The sequence below is a fragment of the Entelurus aequoreus genome, linkage group LG03, assembly GCF_033978785.1.
Source record: "Entelurus aequoreus isolate RoL-2023_Sb linkage group LG03, RoL_Eaeq_v1.1, whole genome shotgun sequence".
Classification (NCBI taxonomy): Eukaryota; Metazoa; Chordata; class Actinopteri; order Syngnathiformes; family Syngnathidae; genus Entelurus; species Entelurus aequoreus.
In genome coordinates, this window is record NC_084733.1 from 50,171,560 (window position 1) to 50,198,558 (window position 26,999).

At 38.9% G+C, this 26,999-nt stretch overlaps 1 protein-coding gene across 3 annotated transcripts; it reads right to left on the reverse strand.

Moving 5' to 3' along the window:
• Nucleotides 1–26,938, reverse strand: LOC133646556 (intraflagellar transport protein 43 homolog A). Of its 3 annotated transcripts, none has more exons than XM_062042046.1 (9): nt 26,766–26,938; nt 22,629–22,730; nt 16,813–16,883; nt 14,071–14,106; nt 12,493–12,539; nt 1,326–1,398; nt 660–735; nt 499–561; nt 1–238 (listed from the first exon to the last, which is right to left on the reverse strand). In XM_062042046.1, exons 1-9 carry the CDS (start codon nt 26,808–26,810, stop codon nt 68–70), a joined length of 684 nt encoding a protein of 227 aa, XP_061898030.1. In that variant the 5' UTR covers nt 26,811–26,938; the 3' UTR covers nt 1–67. The 3 variants fall into 3 exon arrangements, 2 of the variants coding, with proteins under 2 accessions (XP_061898030.1, XP_061898031.1); XM_062042047.1 differs by having other exon boundaries at nt 1–242; nt 26,766–26,908; XR_009825312.1 differs by having other exon boundaries at nt 98–242; nt 393–561; nt 26,766–26,926.
• Between the last annotated feature and the right edge of the window lie 61 nt (nt 26,939–26,999).

Genomic DNA, 26,999 nt, shown 5'->3' on the forward strand with positions numbered 1-26,999 from the left:
CACAAGGCAGCAGTGAACTTTATGTAGTGAATACAAAAAACTGTACACTATTTAGGAAATATAAACTTTACACTATAATATAAGTTGATGATTCCATTTCCCACTGGAGCCATTCAGACCAGATATTTTGCTCATGTTGTAGATTATGAAGCTTGCTCTTCACTCTCTCCCTGATCCCATTCCATAAGCAGCTCCGAGGACACCTCTGTAAACAGATGATCCCAGTCCCAGAGCACATCTTCCTGCAGAGCAGCCAAAGAACAATTGGGGGCAGGCAGAGGTGCACCAAGAAATAGAAGACGGAGAGCAGAAGGAGTACAGAGAGGAAAAGGAGCACAGAGAGAAGGGGGGAAGCAGAGGGTATTAATGTACACATCATAAATCTTGATTACCTGGGAGGAAGAGTGGCAACCTCCCCTGATGCTCTGGACAACAGCTGGACTGTTCTTTGCTAGAAGCTCAGAGGCAATATTTAGTAAAAAAAAAAAAATCACTCACCTCTTTCACCTCTTGCTCTGGTGCTAGAACCTTTGTGAGGAGCTTCAAGTCGATTTCGCCATCCTAAAGAGAGAAACCGTAAATGTATTTGCTAAATTAAAACAGACGCACCTTTATAAGTCAAGATAATAAAATATAAAACATAAAAATGGTTAACTTACTAGTGTCTGGAATGCAGAATAATATTTCAGATCATTGTCCAGGTCTCTGTAGGTCATCACCCGGTTGACTTGAACGCTAATTTTTAGAGGACATAAAGTGGGAAAACATTTTTTTAGTCGGAACACATTCAGTCTAGTGCAAAAAAGGAGTGATATGTTGGTGGGCTTGAAGACTTCAAGCAAAGACAACAGAAATCAGAAGACTTTGGTTGCCAAGTGGTAAACGCCTCAAATTGAAACCCAGCTGCTTATCTGCGGGTCGGAATTAAGTGAGGGGGTTCTCAAAGTGGTCGGGGCCTAGCGGCGCATGCCAGTCCTACTTATTGCACATTACACGCTACATTGCCCCTGCAATGAGTTCAATGTGGATATTATCTCGCACAGAGAGCAAGCCCCAGCCTAATAACCTCCAGCGCTGTCATAGCCTCGCTACATATTCGACACATGTCGCATTGCCTCTCACTGCCCTGTAAATCAAAGGGCCCACTTGGTATGGCCTGGGTAAGAGTTGCATACGTCACACCTAACATTGGCCCATCTCAGCCAGAAAAAGTGAACTTTGTGGCAATTGCAAAAATGGAGGTGAACATTACAGTGTTATTTACCACTCCTATTATCTCCTGTGAATGGATAGAAAATAGAACCAAACCTGGTTAATAGACCTACCTCGGGGGAGCTGCTACTTGCATGTTAAGATCATCTTCCTGCACTTCATCCAGATCTGGAATAACAGGAATATCTAAAAACAAATCAAGACGCCATTAGAGTTATGCTTCTGCAGTGACAGAATGACACGATGAATTAAAATAAATGAATGTGGGTTTTTTTGTGTGTCTCAGTGGGCATTTCCTCCCCTCCCTCTCTCCCGCCGCATCCTCAGAAGAGCTGTCCTGTCACAATAGCCATGCGGCCATGAATATTCAGGAGTGAGGCGGCAGTACTTCCCGCTGTGAGCTGGACGCTGGCCGGGGGCTCCCCAGAAAGCACCCCCTGCTACCCTAGCATTTGGGCCCTGTCAGTGCTGCCCACCCCCAGGACCTGCAGTGGCCGGTGGGCCGACCTCCATGTCCACTCTGCCACTCCGACTGCGGCGGCGTCCAGCCATGTGCAAGAGTATTTGCTAGTGGGCCCATCTGTGTGGGGTCAGATGTCACCGCACGGCCTGGCAGGAGCTGTGGCGCTGAGAGCTGCCAGCCCACTGCTCAAACAGTGGGAACCCACTTTAATTGGCAAAACGCAACAGGAGAGAAGATGGCTCTACTCCCAAGAAGGACAGGGCAAACTTTCAAAACATTGGGCTTGGACATTTGTTGGAACAAGAAGATATGAGTAAAGATAATGAGACGTGCAAAAAGACAAGAGGGGAAACGAGCACACTAATAAATACCTAAAAAATGTTGCAATGTCATCAGGAGCGCCTCAGTGGGCATTGACAAGTATTAAAATTGGACAATTTGCAACAACAGATGATGGAATATTATATTTAGTTATGTAATATGTTTAGTTTTGGTCAGATCTCCCCTTTAAAAAAAGGCAAAGTCCTCCCAGGTTTATTTGTTCTAATGGCTTGTCTGAATAAGGTGAGGACTCTACAATTGAAGATAAACAATTTATTCTACGAATTGAGTACAAACAGTAGCAATACCAGTGCTGGGGAGAGGATTGTGCCCTACAAAGTCTAACACCTTCTCTCTCGATGGTCTGTCTGCTCACATGCTTTTGTCCTCCTTTCTGCCACTCCCTGGCAATGTTTAGACGTCATCCAATGAAACCAAAAGTTAAACTAAGCATGTTTTTTGGACACACACATAAATTTGTCCACTTCCGCTTTGACTCGTACCTGGCACCTCTTCTTACCATCGATACCAAATAAGATACTGTGTGTGTGTATTTGTAAAGACAAAAACACAGGGTGTACTTGTGTATTTTGTCATTGAACAGAATGAAGTAACTAGAGATTGAGACTCCCTATGCATACCACTGTTTTAAGGTGGAAAATATTCCCCTAACAGTTTCAATACTGTCACAACTGTGAGGAACTTGCATCGCTGCGGTAGTTGTGACTTTAAGATGCAGGAAACATGAGAATGACGTGCAAGTAAGAGTCTTTTAATATACTCAACCAAGAGCGAAGCAGTCATGCATGCAAAAGGTCCTTAACACAGTCAATCCTCGAGCCCTGACGGTCAGGTGAGGCAGGCATAAATAGCAGCCTGATTGGCAACTGCAACCAGGTGTGCCAGGCTGCCAATCAGGGACAGGTAAGGGAAACAAGTGCTTAGGGAGACATGCAGGAAATGGAACACAAATAAGAGCGCTGACAGGAAATAAACACCAACTAAGGAAACATAACCAGACATGAAGTGACAGATCGTCACAACAACAACACTTCCCTATTGCATTGTCAGTTTTGTTTGACAATGTCGGAATGATATTGATTTAATAAAATAGTTCTAGTATAGTTTGTTGCAGTTTTTCCTCATTTTGCCACACTTGTGTAACTTATACAAAATTAACCAAATTATGAGAAAGAGCTCAATATGATGACACAAAACAGAGTGTTAGAATACAAACCCCATTTCCATATGAGTTGGGAAATTGTGTTAGATGTAAATATAAACGGAATACAATGATTTGCAAATCATTTTCTACCCATATTCAGTTGAATATGCTACAAAGACAACATATTTGATGTTCAAACTGATAAAAAAATTTTTTTTGCAAATAATCATTAACTTTAGATTTTGATGCCAGCAACACGTGACAAAGAAGTTGGGAGAGGTGGCAATAAATACTGATAAAGTTGAGGAATGCTCATCAAACACTTATTTGAACATCCCACAGGTGAACAAGCAAATTGGGACAGGTGGGTGCCATGATTGGGTATAAAAGTAGATCCCATGAAATGCTCAGTCATTCACAAACAAGGATGGGGCGAAGGTCACCACTTTGTCAACAAATGCGTGAGCAAATTGTTGAACAGTTTAAGAAAAACCTTTCTCAACCAGCTATTGCAAGGAATTTAGGGATTTCACCATCTACGGTCCGTAATATCATCAAAGGGTTCAGAGAATCTGGAGAAATCACTGCACGTACACTGCACGTAAGCAGCTAAGCCTGTGACCTTCGATCCCTCAGGCTGTACTGCATCAACAAGCGACATCAGTGTGTAAAGGATATCACCACATGGGCTCAGGAACACTTCAGAAACCCACTGTCAGTAACTACAGTTGGTCGCTACATCTGTAAGTGCAAGTTAAAACTCTCCTATGCAAGGCGAATGCCGTTTATCTACAACACCCAGAAACATTGTCGGCTTCGCTGGGCCTGAGCTCATCTAAGATGGACTGATACAAAGTGGAAAAGTGTTCTGTGGTCTGACGAGTCCACATTTCAAATTTTTTTGGAAACTGTGGACGTCTTGTCCTCCGGACCAAAGAGGAAAAGAACCATCCGGATTGTTATAGGCGCAAAGTTGAAAAGCCAGCATCTGTGATGGTATGGGAGTGTATTAGTGCCCAAGACATGGGTAACTTACACATCTGTGAAGGCGCCATTAATGCTGAAAGGTACATACAGCTTTTGGAACAACATATGTTGCCATCCAAGCAACGTTACCATGGACGCCCCTGCTTATTTCAGCAAGACAATGCCAAGCCACGTGTTACATCAACGTGGCTTCATAGTAAAAGAGGGCGGGTACTAGACTGGCCTGCCTGTAGTCCAGACCTGTCTCCCATTGAAAATGTGTAGCGCATTATGAAGCCTAAAATACCACAACGGAGACCCCGGACTGTTGAACAACTTAAGCTGTACATCAAGCAAGAATGGGAAAGAATTCCACCTGAGAAGCTTAAAAAATGTGTCTCCTCAGTTCCCAAACGTTTACTGAGTGTTGTTAAAAGGAAAGACCATGTAACACAGTGGTGAACATGCCCTTTCCCAACTACTTTGGCATGTGTTGCAGCCATGAAATTCTAAGTTCATTATTATTTGCAAAAAAAAAAAAAGTTTAAGAGTTTGAACATCAAATATCTTGTCTTTGTAGTGCATTCAATTGAATATGGGTTGAAAAGGATTTGCAAATCATTGTATTCCGTTTATATTTACATCTAACACAATTTCCCAACTCATATGGAAACGGGGTTTGTATTACCAACCTGACATTTGATTATTATTAACTTTGGAAAGAAAAAATATATATTTGTATTGATGCTCATTAGATTACAAGTGTACCTAATATTGTGGTAGTTGGGGGTGTCAACAATGGGCAATGTTGCTTCCCTGAGTAATGTTTTCTGAATGGGCTAGCAGGGTGAACATGTTTATTAGCTCACTCCAGTCGAACATTGACAGGAATGAAAGGAAGAGCAGTGAAATTGTGAGCTGCACTGCACGAAGATGGCTGTCAGTAATCTCCAGCCACAGTACTGCAGCCTGGGGGCAAAGTCGATAGAGAAGCTAAACAGAGGAAGAGGAGGAGGATATGGAAGCATGCAGCTGGTGTGAGGAAGTATCCTGGCATCTATGTCACAGCTGCTTCAGAATATCTCCGCAAAGCAAAGATTGATCACTGGTCCAACAGTGCATTTTAGTAGTCCATAAAGGTGACTCAGAGCGAGAGAAATACAAGGCTTTTGATTCTGAACATAATTCTCAGCTGAAGAATCTTTAAGACAACTTCAAAAGTGGTAACTTTCTTCAAGATAAGTGAGCGCCTCCTACCTTGATAACTTATTCCTTTCCCTTTTTTAATTAAACTAAATTAAAAATGCCAGGCCCGTTTAGCCACTGACAAGATTCATCTGTGTTTCTGATATCAAAATAAATGCAGGCGCGGGTATTTCATATTCATGAGACCCCGGTGACACTTTGTCCTCTCATTTACAAAGCACAGCGTTCAGCAGAATCCGTCCCCCCTGGACCCCCAATCAAATTTAATGGTCTTAGTGCAATGACATCAAAAAGCCTCGCCATCCGGCTCCTTGCAAATAGCATCCTGGCAGGTCTTTCTGTCCACACGCACTCTGACACCACTTAAGCTAGTAACGTGCTTTACGAACGTTTTGAAGCATTCTGTGACCACTATGTCAAGTCTTATAAAATTGAAAGGGACAACTTTTTGAAATAGAGCTCCACAAAATATCTACTGTGGCGGTCAAGGAGGACAGTAGCCCAGGCAAGCACCATCATGAAGAGCTGTTTCTCCTCACCGCCATGCCTCATGCCTACTGTATACACACTGCCTCGCCTCACAACACATCAAGGTGGTTTTAATTTGGCAGCAAGCAACCCACACAAGTCCTTATTACATGGCAAGCTTTTTCAAAGAAATATGTAAACATGAAGGTGGCATCATTTGTTGTGAATGTAGACAAGCTCCCCCGGGACAAACTTCAGTTAGCGACTTTGAACAGGACGTCTCGCCACATCAGCCTGGCCTCTAATAAAGGACGTAGGGTTCCAGTCAAACGATCAGCCAGGCACGGAATCCATTTTGAAAACGGTTATGGGACGATATTCAACACATCAGCGGTTCAGTGCAAGACAGTGAGACATGAAACAGATGAGTGTGTTTGCAGTAGCGCTGCTATTTTAGGTAACCATCAGGGAGCTGGGAGAGCAGCTGATGGGGCGATGTGAACCAGGACCCGGGCTCCCCTCTGTTTCCCAGCTAGTAGCCAGTGGACATATCGGATAAGCGCAGGGGACATATAATCAAGATCGTAGTGGCTATCTCACTACCCCCAGCACTGTAATTTCCAATGCCCCTGCCTCTGGCTTGGTTTGAAGAGCTCTCCCTCCACAGAGAAATCATCTTTCTGCCGGTATTAAGCACAAAAGAACAGAATCTCTTCAATTTAACTGAAAGTTTTTGATTGTGATTTGTCACTAGGCAGTGACAGGGAATGTTCAGTTGTTTTATAATGACTAAAGGGGCTGTTTGCAACCTTTACACAACTGCCTAGAGGGCACTAACTGTCCAAAGTGTTGAGCATAAACTACTCTATGTAATTTAGGCCCACGCACCCACGCACACACACACACACACACACACACACACGCACACACACACACAAACACACATTATTTTTGCATGTAGTCAGCTTATAATTGTGATTTGGCAGAGTTTAGCTACTAACAATGGCTATTACTGAATGTATAGTCTGTCATAACAACACTCTGGGACTGCTTTTCTGTGTGTCCATGCGATCCGGTCATGTGAGTGTGAACGCCAGACGAATTACTCAGGCAGACAAACAATTGTTATGCAATATGATTAGTAATTATCAAAATTATAGATACATTTAAAAAAATAAATATGTTCTGATAAACCACTAATGGTAACATAGGCCAGCCAGAGGTGTTATGTTTATTTGGTTTGAAAAATGTAGCTTTGAGCAAGTTGCAAAAATGTTTTACTCTTAAATGTTATAGTTACAACAACAACAACCACTAAACGGTGTTGAGTTATATATAACTGTAGAAAAATGTATATCTAGATATTCTATAATTACATTCTATTGTATAGATTAGGGGTGCCCATTATGTCGTTCGCGAGCTACCGGTTGGAGGTGATGCAGGTCGATTGGCAGGCATTAAGAAAATTGGTTGTCATACATGCCAATCGAGCGTCTTGTGAGATGACCGCTAGCTATTGTGAGCTCAGTATAAAGAAAAAAATGACAGGCAGAAATGTGAGGAACACTTTTTATTGGGTTGTCAAAGAAATCTATTTTCGAATGAATAGCAATTTTTTATTTGAAACGATTCTTGATTGATTCGATTTTTTTTATTTGTTTGTTTTAAATCTGTACCTTCCAGCCAGGCAAATCATATGGTTGATGAAGATGCCCATATTTGTTATTTGTATTTGGCTTTATTAAATATTTTGGTAGAATTTTATGAAACAAAACCAGTTTTCTTTTAAGTAATATACACTACCGTTCAAAAGTTTGGGGTCACATTGAAATGTCCTTATTTTTGAAGGAAAAGCACTGTACTTTTCAATGAAGATAACTTTAAACTAGTCTTAACTTTAAAGAAATACACTCTATACATTGCTAATGTGGTAAATGACTATTCTAGCTGCAAATGTCTGGTTTTTGGTGCAATATCTACATAGGTGTATAGAGGCCCATTTCCAGCAACTATCACTCCAGTGTTCTAATGGTACAATGTGTTTGCTCATTGGCTCAGAAGGCTAATTGATGATTAGAAAACCCTTGTGCAATCATGTTCACACATCTGAAAACAGTTGAGCTCGTTACAGAAGCTACACAACTGACCTTCCTTTGAGCAGATTGAGTTTCTGGAGCATCACATTTGTGGGGTCAATTAAACGCTCAAAATGGCCAGAAAAAGAGAACTTTCATCTGAAACTCGACAGTCTATTCTTGTTCTTAGAAATGAAGGCTATTCCACAAAATTGTTTGGGTGACCCCAAACTTTTGAACGGTAGTGTATACATTTATCAGAGCTGTTTATTTTAAAGAGGAATGCAGTTAATCATAGAACTGGCAACCAATGTTATTAAAAAAAGTACTGATTTTGAACAGAGAATCATTTTGAATCGAGAATCGTTAACCCCAAGAATCAAATTGAATTGTGTGGTGCCCAAAAATTCAAAACCCTACTTTTTATTTGAACACAGACTCTCTCTCTCAAACACTTGCTGTCAAAAGTCTAAACAAACTGGCCAGTTCCTGTCTTCACAATAAAAGGGCTGCTCCATTCTGCCTGCTTTAACAAAATAAGTGTCTCAAATTACTAGTGCACACAAGCTAGCGAGCTACGGACTTAGCCTCCTATTTCTTATAAAGCGTATAAAAATGAGTATGGGAGCTTGGCAAATAAGAGGCAAAAAAACAACCACTTTCATGTCATACTGGAAATAAATTATACTTTTTTTCCCCTCCACAATGTAAATTCAAAGTTGTGGAACTTATCAGCTGCTACTATAGATATTGTCTGATTCGAATCAATGCAAGTCATTATAATAAGGTAATACACCAACATATATTGTCTTCACAAAAGACGGGAATCTAAATGAAGTTCACATTTTAAGAAAATATATATGTGAGTATATATATGTATTTATATATATATATATATATATATATATATATATATATATATATATATATATATATATATATATATATATATATATATATATATATATATATATATATATATATATGTATTTATATATATATATATATATATATATATATATATATATATATATATATATATATATATATATATATATATATATATATATATATATATATATATATATGTATATATATATATATATATATATATATACATATACATATATATATACATATATATATATATATATATATATATATATATATATATATATATATATATATATATATATATATATATACATATATATATATGTGACGTGCAGTCAGGGGAGGCAGGTGAGGCGGGGCTCCCATCATGGAAAGAAAAAAAATGTAAAAAGAAAAAAAAATAATTAAATTGCTATACGTATCCAATGATTGTACTATGAAGTTATTTTCCATTTAACATCACCAGTTTTATATTATTTTTATTCAAAATTGCTGAATTTTCACATTTGCCGTTCAAATACTGAAAAGAGACTTGCGGTGAGTCAGCAGCCAGTTGAACCTCACCATGGATTGCGCAATGACTCGGCTAACTGTTGGCCTGCTGTGCAGTGAAACGCATTGCTATATGAATTATATTATACATTTCCATAGTTTAGTTAGCTGAGGTATATAATGTACAGTGTATTTTGTCAACAACTGTATGTGTGTAACGTATTTCTTGTGCTGAGCAATCATAAAACGGCTGCGAAGACGCACTGGGTGAGGCTCGCAGTAATCCTGCCTCATGGTGGTAGAGGGCGCTAGTGATCCCAGGGATCATTCTTGCAACTACTCGGCTGCAGAATAAGTGACAACAAGCAGCAACAGTTAGCAAGTCAAGTGCAGTGATTGTTTATTTTTTCCTCTCGCCTGGACTTTTAACATGGAGGATTACATATCTAAAATAAAACAGTTTTCTAAACTGGACTTTCAATCGAAGTAGGAGGTAATAATTAAAGGAACATCTCCATCGAGACAGAGAGACTTTTAAAACTGAAGAAAGATAAGGAAGACTTCTATAAACAAGTTATCGATGCTTTTGTTCAGAAGGAGCGGCGCATGGACTTCATTTATAAGTAAAGGTAAGACCATAATAATGTTTTTTTTAACGAATGTGCTTTTTTATGTGCTACAGTTTGTATGTGTAAAGTTAAAGTTAAGTTAAAGTACCAATGATTGTCACACACACTAGGTGTGGTGAAATTTGTCCTCTGCATTTGACCCATCCCCTTGATCACCCCCTGGGAGGTGAGGGGAGCAGTGGGCAGCAGCGGCGCCGTGCCCGGGAATCATTTGTGGTGATTTAACCCCCAATTCCAACCCTTGATGCTGAGTGCCAAGCAGGGAAGAATGCTGGTATGAGCTTTTAAACATAACCCGTTAACTGCTGCCAATCAAATGGTGAATAAGATACTCTTTAGGGTTCATATGTTTGTAAATCTGACTGTGATGAAGTCAGTGCCTCAGAACCTCACCGCACGTCACTATATATATATATATATATATATATATATATATATATATATATATATATATATATATATATATATATATATATATATATATATATATACATATGTGTGTGTGTGTATATATGTATGTATGTGTGTATATATATATATAGTGTGTATATATATATATTTACATATATATATATACATACATATAAATATGTATATATACATATATATATATATGTATATATACATGCATACATGCATACATACATACATACATACATATATACATGCATACATACATATATATATATATATATGTGTGTGTGTGTATATATATATATATATTTGTGTATATATATATATATATATATATATATAGTGTGTACATATATATATATATATATATATATATATATATATATATATATATATATATATATATATATATATATATATATATATATATGTGTATATATATATATATATATACATGCATACATGCATACATACATACATACAGTGTTTCCCACACATTCATTTATTTGTGGCGGCCCGCCACGAAAGAATTACGTCCGCCACAAATTAAAAAAAATTTAAAAATTTTAAAAAATTAAAAATTAAAAAAAAAACAACAACATTTTAAATATTTTTTTTGTCCTCTCCAGCTTCTCAGGCAAATCATATAGTTGATGTAGATGCCCATATCGGCTGTTCAGATTTACTTTACAAAAGAGAAGTGTAGGATACTTCTCTTGTTGCCTTATTTGTATTTGACTTTATTAAATGTATTTATATTAGAAACACAACATGTGTATATAACAAAGGGTGCAAAGTCTGCAGGCAGTAGGAAACACATGGTTAAGTGTAGGGAGTAAAACTGATGGCAGTCTAAAGTTCAAGATTTTTGGAGCTCTTTGTTCAGTGGATCAGATGTTTGATGAAGCTCTGTTTCTATCTACCACCACTACTGTTTTCTGTTTATTTGTTACTGACTGTGGCAGGACACCTCTGCCTCTGTTTCACTTTATGTTGCTGGTAAATAATATGGTTGTAGTAGTAGGCTAAAGTTAAATTATTTAGTATGCACTAATTAAAGGGGAAGAACTTTATGAGACATTTTAGCTTTTATATTTTATAAGATATATTTTTTGTAAGAACCACAATCAATAAATATATTTCAGTGAATAACTTATTGTTCAAATCTGTATATAAATATGTACATAAAGTGTTGTAATTACATTGTAAAATGGATGGATGGATGGATGGATGGATGGACGTTTAAAACAAAACTGTTATTATTAATTAGTAAGTATACATTTTTTGAGCTTTTAAAGAAAATCATATAATCGTAGTAAATTATGCAAATTACTCGATGATGTAATGATGACCACGCCCATAGCCACGCCCCCACCGCCACAGGTATCTTGGCATTTTATGGGAAACACTGATACATACATATATACATACATACATACATACATACATACATACATACATACATACATACATACATACATACATACATACATACATACATACATACATACATACATACATACATATATATATATATATATATATATATATATATATATATATATATATATATATATATATATATATATATATATATATATATATATATATATATATATATATAAGGAACTCTCCTGACATTAACCAATGCTCATACATGCTGTATCCATTAGGGTAAACCAAAAGCTATTTTCCTCCCAGGTAATTTGACCCTATTTTACTTGGCACAAATACAAAACACGGTTATCCATCGCTGGGCTTTGAATTCATTCTCACTTCAATCCAGACGTTGTTTGTTGGGAACAGAATTGGGCCCTCAGGTGACTCCGTCTAAGCAGAAATGTTCCTACGAGATCTGTGTGGGCATGTGATTAACTGTGTCGCCCGGGGAAGAGAAAGCGCCCGCTTAATTCCCTGAACGCAATTCTGTGGCAAATAGGCATCTAATTCTGTTTAATGAACATGTTCATGTTTATCAAAAGGTGAGTGGTTATTTATAAAGCATCGGTGGTCAGCGGTATCGCTCTGCACTCACATAGCATCCAAGGAGAAATGTTGCCAGCTACAATCTTGACTGCCTGCTTATCTGCTCTATTGCACAGGATGAATGTGCTGCAGAGGCACCAGAGGGCTCCTCTCTGCCCAAAAGGAGAGACACTAAGTGCGGGACAGCAAGGGTGCACTTACCTCCATCATCATCTGATGCTTGGGGAGTTTGTGGTCGCAGTCGGCGACTGTAGAAAAACAGAGAAAGAAAGAAAGGGTGTTAATTATTGATTACTTTTTAAATGCAGCCCAATTGTGAGGTCATCTGACTGACAGGTGATTTGGCATGTGGCGACGTAGCTTTAACTATGGCTTGTGTTTTGTTAGGTCTCCTTCACAGAAGCACATCTGAACTGGCACACAATTATCAAATGCTGCTATGCACTCTGGCTGGTGGCTGCTGTGAACAGGTTTGTATCTAGAAGTACTGTATCAAAACATTACTGTGTATTTTAAGTATTACTTAAACAAGAGGCTTAAACAAGGGGTCAGCAACCTTTGCTATCAAAAGAAACATTTACCGTCACTTCCAATAAATAAATAAAACATTCAGAAGCTGCAAAACATAACAGAGCTCATAATCTCTTATGAAAAAAATGTTTTTCTTAATTTTAGAGGAAAATTAATCCTCTGCAGATGTTCCTTTTTTAGTATGTAAAGTGTTCATACCAAATTGTATTACAAAATTTTCTCACACTTTTATGTGAAATTATTTTTATACTTTTTTAATCATTGAAATGTCCCATTATATTCCTATCAAGCAGGAAGTGGATAGGAATATGTTTGCTTTAAAACTTCATATTAAGCGCCCTGTCATCCATTAATTGACATTTGTATGTGCTTATGCACGCAAAACGGGGCCCTCATGGATTGCCGGGACATACGCACAACGCATGATCTGCGGCCCTGATTCAAGGTTAGCTTACCGCGGGGATCGCACACTCAGAAGCCAATTAATACAAACAAACATATAAACTATTCCCTTTTATTTGCATTCATCCAATCACCAAGATACATTCACAGCCTCACAGAACTAGTTTCAAAAAGGCACACTTTCCCCACTCCGGTGTTAAAAAATCTCCTTCGGAGTCGTCGTTGAGACAAAAATTTGGTAAGGTTGCAAACTGGGCTTGTCTCCTTCCTACACCTCTATTAGGCTCAAGCTGCTATGAGGAGTCAAAAATAGATGCCTGCGTGCATCTTCTACCTGCTCGCCACATGAGGATGTCTATTCTAGTCGCAGCCTTATTGCTGCTCCAAGAATAACAGCAGAGCTTGGCTCCTGGCGGCAAGAAAAGTGATGACAACTCAGTCACACGGTTTTTTTCAATCATGTTAAGTGATTGTTCTTGGAAGGCAAGGAATAGGTGCAATCAAGGACAATGTGAACGAGCAGCGCCACTTCTACTTTGCTGCATCCATTTTCTACCGCTTATTCCCTTCGGGGTCGCGGGGGGCGCTGGAGCCTATCTCAGCTACAATCGGGCGGAAGGCGGGGTACACCCTGGACAAGTCGCCACCTCATCGCAGGGCCAACACAGATAAACAGACAACATTCACACTCACATTCACACACTAGGGCCGATTTATTTGCTGCAAGGCGAATATTTAAACTGATCTATGTATATCCACGTGCAGAAATGTAACTGTCATTGAATTCAATCTGCAGCTACAAAAGTACTTAGAAGTATGGATGATGATGTGGCTGAGTCAGCTTACTCTTCCAGGTCGTCAGCAGCAGCTCTTCTTGAGGATCTGTGTACATGTAGAAAGGACAGACAATTGTAAGGCAGTGCTCATACAAGTAGAGTAATAGTCTTCTTCCAAATAACAGTATTTATCTGTATGGTATGATAGTAATTCTGCCCTGAGCGAGTCAACAATGGTTGTGTCTTCTCTGGTCATCTGCTGAATCATGCTGATATCTTTTGAGACTTCACTCATGTTAGACAGCTGAGCTGGAACAATTCATGGACTATAAAACACTATGTTTAACGCCACTCTTCTCCCCATCACTATTTCGAACAAATGCTCTCCATTTCAACATAGGAAGCAATCACATTAAGTCAGAAATACATGGAACAGATCTCAATAAGCTCAGTAATTTAGACAGCGATATTTTGAAGCAACGGTTGAATTTGGATTTAGTACGTCTTCATCAAACACACAAGCCTTCTTAAGGCAGCAACAAGTTTTTGTCTGTTTTCCTGGCTATATAGTGCCCCCTATTGGTGCCTAGCTCAAACAGTCAGGGCAGGATTCATTCTATTTGACACATTTTAAAACATTTTGCTTTGTCCATCCATCCATTTGCTACCGCTTGTCCCTTTCGGGGTTGCGGAAGTGCTTTGCACGATGCAAATTATATCAAGTGACAAGATTGTGATTATTGAGTTTAAGACATAATAAATCACTGTTTGACTCAGTGTGTGTTTTAAGTCTAAGGTCTATCTTTTATTTTTACCATTATCAGCAACATTAAACTTTTATTCACACTGTAAGGAATGCTTGTCTTCATCTATAAAGCCCTCACTTACAATCTAATTGATTATATGACCACACTTCATCATTTTTCATCCTTAACACTAGAAGTCCCAGCATTTTTCTGTCTACCTAGAAGACCCAGGGAGGGGTCATTTGGCCCGACGCTTTTCCCGAATACACTAATCACTCATTTTGTTATGGTAATGAGGCTGTTAGGGGCAGTTTGTCTAGGTAGACAGAAAAATTATACATGTGGGAAATGCCGAAAGGAGCAATGGCAGTGCCAGGATTGTGAGTGACTGCTCAAATGTATGTCAGTCACGTTTACATGGACATGGTTTTTCATTCTTTGTAAATATGCTTTTTTCTTTGTAAATTTTTTTTTTTAAACTATTTTTGGCACACAAAAATAACAATTGCTTCTGCAACAACCCTCCACACCAAAACTGGGAAAACAGTTGCTTTTTCATTCTTTGTAAATATGTTTTGTTTTGTATTTTTTTTAACAATAAATGTCAGAGTGTTGATCCCTTCATTCTGTTGATCCTTGCAAAAACACACACAACCTACCTCAGAACTAAAGCTTGAGCTGTAAGGTCCCCTCCCCCACACAGGCTCAAGTGGCCCCCTGCCGTGTGCCACTAACAGCCACATTTTCATAACAAAAGGAGTGTCCACAGGGGGGACTAGGGGTCAAATGACCCTCTTGTGTGTTTTCTAGGTAAAAGTGTCAATTGACCCTTCTCTGGGACTTCGCGTGTTAATACGCAAACTGATTTTATGTCATGGACAGTGTGTATTATATGTAGGCTACATGACTTGTTTTTTTGACCTGATATCCTAATTGCTTTGTGTCTATCTTAAGAATGCCGTCGTATTAAGCAAAATCAACAGTGGGGAACCAGGTGACTAACCAAGCAGGCCACGGAAGAACGGAGAGGCTAATGTACCTGCCTGCCCTTGGACTGTGTCCTGTCTAGGCTGGGGCTGGGGAGCTCGACACTAAAGACACATTACTGGTTACTTGATTAAGACTCATGTAAGGCAAAGCGATAGACATGGTAAAACTGTCTGGAAAAAAAGTTGTTTGGGATAAAATATATTGTGACAACCTGGTTTCAAAGGTTCATCAATAAACTGACAGATCATTTAGTGTCAATTAGAAGTGATAGATCGACAAATCCTGGGATTTCTGCGCTGGGATTAGTGGGAGGAGAGTGGCGGTGATTGAGCATGAGGGGTGACATTGAAGGGAAAAGTCCTTGCAGGCTCCAGGGGGGGCCATTACTTACTTTGTTTCAGAGAGGATCAATGCACGTGCAAAACCCCTTTTACACCTCCTGTATTTCAATAGCTTTGAGGCTGGGAATCAAGCTGGGTTATAGAAACGCAGAGAAGCGACGCACTGACCTTCTGGCGACAGGAGAAAGGAGCCAATGGTTTGGCTGGTTAGCCTGCTTGCCCTGACGATGCAGTAAACTAAATAAATTACTAATCACCTGAAAGCTCTCATTCTCCCCCTTCAACTTGAGACTTAAGAAAACTGTGGCACAATGAGGAGAATACATAACAGGGCACCTACCAATAAAAAACATGTATGTATAAAAATGTAATGACTGCCTCGATTTTGTGTTATGCTCCCCCTGTAGAGTGCAGTTCGCAGAAGCACGCATGGTGTGATAAAGTGTCTGGAGCGGCGTGACGGAGGAACTGGCTTGCTAACAGTGCCCTCCTGTGGCTGATGTATTAACCATGTCAATTACCGCCTCGCTCGTAGATGAAGACGAATGGAGAGCGGTCTGCTTACACAGGCTCCCTCTAACTTTGCTGATTCACAGCCTGAGGCCCAAATATTCACTGATAAATAAACTCGTTCCACAGCATCAGAGTCCATTAATAACACACATAATGTGAGAGCACAGCTCACAGCCTCTAGTGCAGGCAATGGAGAAGAAGGTGAATAATGAATAGACGTACTTGCCAGCACCTGATCCAGAGCTTTCTTCTGCCCAGCCGCCCTGCCTCCTGGGGGGCTTAGTAGGCGGGCCCTGGAGGAAGAAAACAAAATATATTTGAGTAAACTGCCAGTGGGCTTGAATCGAGCAAAATAACTAAAACAATGTCTATAGCTATTTCTATCAAAACTTCTTAAAGCAGGGGCCCCAACCTTTTTTGCACCACGGACCGGTTTAATGTAGGCATTATTTTCACGGACCGGCCTCCCACATGTGACAGATAAATACAGCAAAAATAAGTGCATAAAAAATACAACTCACCATAATGCTGAATTAATGGGAGTCCTGGGCTTGTTTCTTTGCAAAAAGACGGTCGCCGGCAGGTTGATTGTGTATACTACATACATACCATCAACTTGCTGGGGACTGCAGATGGAAGTTCTGGCACATTTTCATTTACATTTTATATGTTCATTATTGTGCATTCTCCTATGTAACAAAGATATAACACATATGACAAATGGCGACTTCCTATCAGGAGTTTTATTATACCTCTATGAACAGGCTACCGTATTTTTCGGACTATAAGTCACAGTTTTTTTCATAGTTTGGCAGGGGGTGCGACTTATACTCAGGAGCAACTTATGTGTGAAATTATTAACACATTACCTTAAAATATCATATAATATTATTTAGCTCATTCACGTAAGAGACTAGACATATAAGATTTCATCGGATTTAGCGATTAGGAGTGACAGATTGTTTGGTAAACGTATAGCATGTTCTATATGTTAAAGTTATTTGAATGACTCTTAACATAGTATGTTACGTTAAAATACCAGGCACGTTCTCAGTTGGTTATTTATGCGTCATATAACGTACACTTATTCAGCCTGTTGTTCACTATTCTTTATTTATTTTAAATTGCCTTTCAAATGTCTATTCTTGGTGTTGGTTTTTATCAAATAAATTTCCCCAAAAAATGCGACTTATACTCCTGTGCGACTTACATGTTTTTTTCCTTCTTTATTATGCATTTTCGTCCGGTGCGACTTATACTCCGAAAAATACGGTAATTGGTTTGTCTCGTGGGACAGGCGAAAGTTAAGTCACAGAAAATGTGGTCATTTATAAATGATTTGATGTTCCTGTGCAACTCAGTCGCAAATGTGTCATGGACTGTTCAGACCGGTGGTTGGGGACCACTGTCCTAACAGACACATTTTTTTAATAACCTCTTCAAACTAGCTGTAACGGTATCAAAATCTCACAGTACGATATTATCACGGTATTAAGGCCACGGTACAATATTATTGTGGTATATGTCCCGAAAAAAATAAAAATAAAAAAAGACTTAAAAATGCTGTAGTTTGTAAAATTAAGTAGCAGGAATGTTTAGGATAAACACACTTACTGTAATTCAGTCCTTCTCAAATAGAAAGGCCTCAGGGAACATGCTTTTTTTGCCGTACCAGAATATGATGAAGCGTATGTGGCACTTGGCTTCACTGTAACCACTGTGGGAGACGAGGAAAGGCTGGTGTGTTGTAAACCTCCAATGTAAAACAATAATGTTCACTTTAGTGTCTTTCAACTTTTACTTTTTGACAAGCCGTGTCCTCCACAGTTGACATGTTAATATTAGTCTGTTTCTCAGAGAAGTTAACTAACAATTTCACTTTTAATGTAAATACTGCACGAATTGATTTTTGGCCTCTCTGACTTCAAATGTTTTTCTGGATGACAGGTTATGAGGAGGCGACTTGTCCAGGGTGTACGCTGCCTTGCATCGAGTGCAGCTGGAGAGCCCGCCCCCGCAACATCAAGCGAGACAAGGGGTGGAAAATGGATGGATGGATTGAGGATTTATCAAGTAGTATTTCAATGAACTCATATTTCCAGTGTTGGATTTTTTTTTTTGGTGATTACGTCCATGCGGTGCGACGTGACAGACTGGCTCTGTGTCGCCTTGAAAACGCTCGAGACGAAAGTATTGCTTTGTAGAGCGCAGACTTTTTTTTACAGCCGCCAAAGAGGTTATGTTTTCACCAGGGTTTGTTTGTGTGTTTGTTAGCAACTTACAATAACTCAAATAGTTATGGATACATTTTGATGGCATTTTTTAGGAAATGTCCAAAAAAACTATTCCTCTCATCGACTACGAACCCATTGCACTTCCTGTTTACGGCGTTCGATGCCCACACCTTGGCGCCCTGCGCTGCACACACGATTCTGGGAGATGGTTTATTTTCAGACCCGGCCAAAGCTAAAGCGCCAGAAAAATCTACACACCAAGATTGTGTTTGATACCGTCAGGCGTCACTGTATTATTGTGATAACTTTGAAACGGAAATACCGCGGTATCTACAATACCGTTACACCCCTACTCCAAACTAATGAGCAACCTTAAGTTTCACACTGCTGCCAGTAAGGGGAGTTCTTATCTGTAGCAGATAATCTAGAGTGATTGCTACCAGTGGAACAGACTTAGAAGCTTAATTGAAAAGTGATAAGAAGTTGGGCCTTCATATAGTTAAGATGCATTAATTTACTTTTGAATACCCTCATGTCCGAGACCACAACATATGGAGCACAGAGTGTGGGAACTACCAGGAGCCCTATATAAGTCTGACCTTAAAATAGAATAACTGGGAAAAAAATGACCTTCTCCCTATCGTTCTTTGATTCTGAAAATAGTAAACCAAGTATGCATCATGATCCTGAGAGTGGGACCCTGAGAACTGCCCTTGAATGAATGCATTCCTTGCAACACAAGCACATGGGGGCACGAGACAAATGAATGTGGAAAAGAGAAAAAAAGGCCACAACATTTCTCATTACCAAATTGAGTCTGCAGAGGACAAAGTGCTCGTGAAGAATTTCTTTCATTTATGATGAAAGAGGAAAACAATTTTCATGGCTGGTTCCTTTTGGCCAAGCTATTTATAAATGTGGACGTCACTGTTAGGCACAGAATAAGGGAAGGGGACACAAACACGCAAATAGATATGACCACTTATAGTAAAAGTTTGTGTTCAACAAGCACCCTAAGTTTTGTACAATTACTGACCACAGGGATCACAAAAATGTCATTCATTGTAAAGAATTCTGTTTTGATGTTTAATTAAACTAACGATTAGGCACCTTTAATTGCCTGTTTTCCCGAACAAAAAAATGCTAATGACCTCATCCAAACAAATCAGTGCCTCCATTTGCTCATGACCAAAAATGTCAGTGCTGTTAAGGCAATTAGCTCAACCCTTGCGGTTTCTAAATTAGGATTATGTGATAGTCTACAGGGCTAAGAATATGTAGTGTCCGAACCGTATGAGTCCATAAAGCAGTGGCGTCTTTGTTTAAAAGGATTATAGGAATGTGACCAATCAGTTGGGTATTTCAAGCAGAAGCGGCCAGGCTTGATAAATGACTAGTGTAAATAAACCCACGACACGCTGGAAAAATGTATTGCGTTTGCCGAGCGGGTCAGAGGGGGCGCGAGAATCATTGGTGGCCGCATTGAGGAAGTTGGCCTAATTTGGGAAGATTATCTTAAAGCATGAGCATTGCTGGGATGGTTCTGCTTTGGGGGTGTTGACCGCATCACAATTTGCCAATTCAGGCAACGTGATTCAGTACACAAATGTCAGCAATAGGATTTGCTCTTAATATGCTACCACTTGCACTATAATTTGACATTGTCCTGACACATTTTTGCATTATTAAATGCAGTACATTCTTAGACATCATTGTAAAAGGCTGCCGAGATGACCATTTTAACTGTAATACAAGTGTAAAAATAAGTTAATAGCTGTTTTGCAGACACGGTGCAATGATGAAGAGAAAGGAGATCACCAATTGTGCTTTGGAAGCAAGTCTCTTCACATAAAAACCAATGGCAGTTAGGAATGGGCGATGTGGTCTAAAATCTATATTGCGGTATATATATTGCAGCCTCCTACAACGATATATGTTACGATATATTTTTTTGGTATGTAAATGATAATAGAACTATTTCAAAACGAGTTATAAAAGGCTCCTAATTTGGATGCTGACATACTGCATAATTTCCGGTTCTATTACTTTCTCCAAACTATTATTACCGGTAATCCACTTGCTAATTTACTCACTGTTTATATCTGGTTACTTTCTGTTGTAACATGTGTGTGTCTATCTACACTTTTGTTAAAATGTAACAAACACGTATTCTTCTGTTGTTTGGATACTTTACATTTGTTTTGATTAATACTACAAATGTGGGTATCAATCCAATACGAATTAGTTACAGGGGAGTATTGGTCACACCAATACCAATACTGATACCTAAAATTTTCAAAATCATTGAATTATTCAATTTTATCACAATTATATACAGACAAAAACACAGGATATTTAAACATTTAAATTATTTTCTACTATAGGTTCTGATTTAAATCCTGTGGTGTTTGCCCCTAAAGCCCATCCAGGGACTGTTTTTCCTGAGTTGGTAAACAATAAAAAAAACACCACAATATTTTGTGAGAATAAAAAATATATTGATCTAATCGCTCTAGTATTGACCATATACTGACACTACGGCACGCTCATTACTGTTAATGTTTGTATTGATCCGCCCACCTTTGTGTAGACTAGAGAGCTGCCGGTTAGGATGGCTTATTGTATCCTCCAACGGTGTGCAGTGTAGTATGTTTAGCTATTACTCGGTCGTTAGTTATAATAATCCTTTTAAGAAACTTACTTTATTTGCCGACATGGAAGGCGAGGATAGTCGACTCAGATGCAGCTATGCACTGTGGAGGGACATTCCCTGCTAGCTCACTAGCGAGGACTCTACATTGCGTTGAGGACGAGGTTGTTCTCTGGTAGCTGCCATTTGCGGGACACAGCTAAAATGTGTCATCAACATGCATTATCACAATATAACAATTGTATTAAAAGCTCCATCATCGGCCAAATTTACATCATCTATATATGCAACCCTAAAGGCAACTAACTTGTTGGTGCGCATTTTTCTTCCTTTGTTGACAACTTTGCCATGTTGAACTGAGCAACCCTGACAGAGCCGCACACACCTATCTTAGTTGCATTAAATTACATTTTTGTTGAACGGTTTGGCTCAAATGTTTCTTCTTTGAAATCACACAAAAACCAAAGAAAAAGAACACTTCAAACTAGATGGCATTATACGACAGATGTCTGGATTGTGTGCGACTTTTAAAATAGAGAATTTTGGTCCAATTATAAGTTGTATAACTTTGTACAGGTTCCAATTGACTTTAACATTTTGAAGATAAAATGCATAACACAAGCAAACAAAGAAGGTAAACATTTGTGGACATAATTTTTGTTTTTGAGCATGGAATCTACTTGATTTTTTTCAACTTCAAGAGTTACATTATTTTGAGGTGGTTCTGGAAAATCCTGTCGATACAGATGGTTTCAAAACAATAACAAAAACAACATGGCAACTCAAACGTCCTAAACATACAAAAAGTCCTCCATTAAAACTTTATACCATTTTTGTTGTTGTAACTGTAATAGATTTCAATAATATGAAAATAGGCAAATGTTAACAAGTGACAGTATCAAAACAATAGCAGTAAAAAAAATATTGCTCTTAAATTTCAGCTTAGAATGGCTTAGTTAGTTGATGGTATAAAGTTGATTAAGGAGCCGTAACAGAAGACGCACACAGAAACCACTATGTTTGTGCAACCTACCTCCTCATCATCCTTGATTACAGCATACGTGTGAGAGACAGTGCATTTGGTGGTCAAGTTAATGCCATGGACATAAATGTGTAGAATGCAAACAATCATACAGTATCATGAGATCACATACTTCTCCAGCTGAGGCAGAAGTGGAAGACTTCCTGGAGTTACGAACATCTCCAAGTGATGACTGGTCTGCAGCAGGACGAGCCCTACGACCAGATTTTGCAACCTGAAAATGCAACTTGAAAATGTTAGCATGACAGTATGACAGTAAATAACACTAACGGTACATCAGACTTGCATTTAAAAAAAACATTAATTTAGGGGTTTGTTTGGTTTGTTCTATGTGCCCTACGTATGACTGGCGACCAGTTCGAAGGGTGTATCCTGTCTCTTGCCCAAAGTCAGCTAAGATAGGCTAGATCTTACTTGTGACCCTAATACTGTAACTACAAGCGTTATAGAAAATGGATGTATGATAAATGTGTTCCAAATAGTAACTGCTTTTATACTTCTAACACTTGAAGTACAGTGGTCAAAAACTGCAGTGGACAAACACAAACTTTACCTCAATTTCTTACACATACTGTAACTATTAATGTGCGGCTGGATACTAAAATATTGATAACGACCGATACCAAATCTTTATGCCCCAATATTGATTCTAAAAGCAAAATATTGATACTTTTTATACTATAGTTATTTGAGATAACTTAGTTATCTTAAGTTAACTTATCATTAACCAGGACACAGTGTATGTAACTAAATCATTGAGATTATGTTTAAATGAAAAGTGATTAGTGGGAAAACATGTATCTATCTATCTAATATCTATCTATCTAATATACTGTATATATATATATATATATATATTTATATATATACAAACCCCGTTTCCATATGAGTTGGGAAATTGTGTTAGATGTAAATATAAACGGAATATAATGATTTACAAAACATTTTCAACCCATATTCAGTTGAATATGCTACAAAGACAACATATTTGATGTTCAAACTGATAAACTTTTTTTTTTTTGCAAATAATCATTAACTTTAGAATTTGATGCCAGCAACACGTGACAAAGAAGTTGGGAAAGGTGGCAATAAATACTGATAAAGTTGAGGAATGCTCATCAAACACTTATTTGGAACATCCCACAGGTGTGCAGGCTAATTGGGAACAGGTGGGTGCCATGATTGGGTATAAAAACAGCTTCCCAAAAAATGCTCAGTCTTTCACAAAAAAGGACGGGGCGAGGTACACCCCTTCGTCCACAACTGCGTGAGCAAATAATCAAACAGTTTAAGAACAACGTTTCTCAAAGTGCAATTGCAAGAAATTTAGGGATTTCAACATCTACGGTCCATAATATCATCAAAAGGTTCAGAGAATCTGGAGAAATCACTCAACGTAAGCGGCATGGCTGGAAACCAACATTGAATTACCGTGACCTTCGATCCCTCAGATGGCACTGTATCAAAAACCGACATCAATCTCTAAAGGATATCACCACATGGGCTCAGGAACACTTCAGACAACCACTGTCACTAAATACAGTTCGTCGCTACATCTGTAAGTGCAAGTTAAAGCTCTACTATGCAAAGCGAAAGCCATTTATCAACAACATCCAGAAACGCCGCCGGCTTCTCTGGGCCCGAGATCATCCAAGATGGACTCATGCAAAGTGGAAAAGTGTTCTGTGGTCTGACGAGTCCACATTTCAAATTGTTGTTGGAAATATTTGACATTGTGTCATACGGAGCAAAGGGGAAGCGAACCATCCAGACTGTTATCGACGCAAAGTTCAAAAGCCAGCATCTGTGATGGTATGGGGGTGCATTAGTGCCCAAGGCATGGGTAACTTACACATCTGTGAAGGCACCATTAATGCTGAAAGGTACATACAGGTTTTGGAACAACATATGCTGCCATCTAAGCGCCGTCTTTTTCATGGACGCCCCTGCTTATTTCAGCAAGACAATGACAAGCCACATTCAGCACGTGTTACAACTGCGTGGCTTCGTAAAAAAAGAGTGCGGGTACTTTCCTGGCCCGCCTGCAGTCCAGACCTGTCTCCCATGGAAAATGTGTGGCGCATTATGAAGCGTAAAATACGACAGCGGAGACCCCGGACTGTTGAACGACTGAAGCTCTACATAAAACAAGAATGAGAAAGAATTCCACTTTCAAAGCTTCAACAATTAGTTTCCTGAGTTCCCAATCTTTTATTGAGTGTTGTTAAAAGAAAAGGTGATGTAACATAGTGGTGAACATGCCCTTTCCCAACTACTTTGGCACGTGTTGCAGCCATGAAATTCTAAGTTAATTATTTGCAAAAAATAAATAAAGTTTATGAGTTTTAACATCAAATATCTTGTCTTTGTAGTGCATTCAATTGAATATGAGTTGAAAAGGATTTGCAAATCATTGTATTCCGTTTATATTTACATCTAACACAATTTCCCAACTCATATGGAAACGGGGTTTGTATATATATCAGTGGCGTGCAGTCACTAGAGGCAGGGGAGGCGGGGCCTCACCTGTCATCATGGAAAGAAAAAAAAAAGAAAAAGAAAAAAAATTAATTAAATTGTTATATGTATCCAGTGATAATACTAAAGTTATTTTCCATTTAACTTCACCAGTTTTAGATTATTTGTATTTTTATTTTCACATTTGCCGTTCAAATACTGAGAAGAGACGTGCGGTGATCAGCAGCCAGTTGAGGCAATTGTGCCTCACCATGGATTGCGACTCGGCTAACTTTTGGCCTGCTGTGCAGTGAGACCGTATTGCTATATGAATTATATCATAGTTTAGTTAGCTGAGGTATATAATGTACAGTGTATTTTGTCAACAACTGTATGTTTTTAGTGCTGAGCGATCATAAATCTGCTGCGGAGACACACTGTGTGAGGCTCGTATCATAACCCCGCCTCCTGGTGCCAAGCACCTCTGCCGCAGAATGCACCGCCCGACGGGAGCACCGCGGCCACACCAACCAAAGCCCACACCCAAACCCTCCACGTGCAAGACTGAATCCACCCAAAAAAAGTCACTTAACAAGAAGCCAAAAAGTGCAAAAACAACAATGCTCGCGCTGCAGGAGCCGCGAACGACCGCAGGGACACAACATTAGGTACACCTGCACTGCAGGTTCATATGTTTGTAAATCTGACTGTGATGATGCAGTCGTGCCTCACCAGACATTAACCTCACCGCACGCCACTGATATATATATATACATACTGTATGTATGAAATAATATATGACACTACACTAATCTCTGTGATGAGGTAGCAACTTGTCCAGGGTGTACCTTGCCTTACGCCCGAATGCAGCTGAGATAGGCTCCAGCGACCCCCGCGACCCAGAAGCGGTAGAAAATGGATGGATGGATGGACTACACTAATCTTTTTTAGGTTTTGATTTATTCAGGTAAAGTTTCCTAAATAATTCATAATGTAAGTGTCATTATATTATACATAGCAATTGAAAACTTTATTTGTTTAAGAAAATTACGGGCACTTAAAATGAGTCACTCGAGTATGATAAAACAGCAAGTGTATGTATCATTTTATTGTAGGCTATTTGAAGACTATACATACAGAGTTGAACATGAAAAGAATAACGCCATCATTTACCCTGTGATTTTATATTGTTTGAAGATGGATCCCCAAGAGCAGCAACATTTGAAATAGACTACTATTTAAATTTGACCAGACAAATTAAGATATAATCGCATAAAGTATCGATATCAACTTGGTATCGCCCACACCAGCCTGAATGTTACTCGGTTTCGGATTGGAAACAAAATCAGTGGTCTCGCACATCACTTAACTGCAACACTTCTAAGGCAATGATGCAAAAAGTACAATATAAGGCGCGTACAGCATTGCCAGCTATAAATACACGAACACAATCTAACAGATAACATAGTTCGCTTAATGTTAGCGAATATGCAAGCAGGTAGAGTTACGTTAGCATTGCTAAATGTGTTTTATTTTACCTACGTATTTGAACATAATTCTGATCTGTGGCAGACATTATTGTTCTTTAGCAGTTAAAGATTACATCAGATAAACAACTATATAGTTAACTTTAAGATGAATGCTTAAGCTTTATCCTTACCTGGCCTTGTGGCTGTGTAGCTAGCAATAGCATGGCTGTAACCGTGATTTGAACTAATACGCAGAAATAAACACGGTAAGCACGAATACACCATACGTCACCTCCTTGCTGCGAGTTTATCAAAACACTTACGTTTTTAACTGGCCCAATTTCTCCCAGTTGAGCGCCGTCGTCCATGTCTGTCGAGATTGCTGCTGCTAGCTAGCTAGGTCATCTTTGCAGGATGTCAACAAGCTTCACACAGCCGGGGCAACGGTTGTCATGGTAACGCTTGCTGGCAAGTACTAAGATGCTCTTATGCAGTACAGCAATTAAAATGCTCATTTAGTGCTAACTTTTAGTTAAATAAAAAAAGTGTATTTTTTC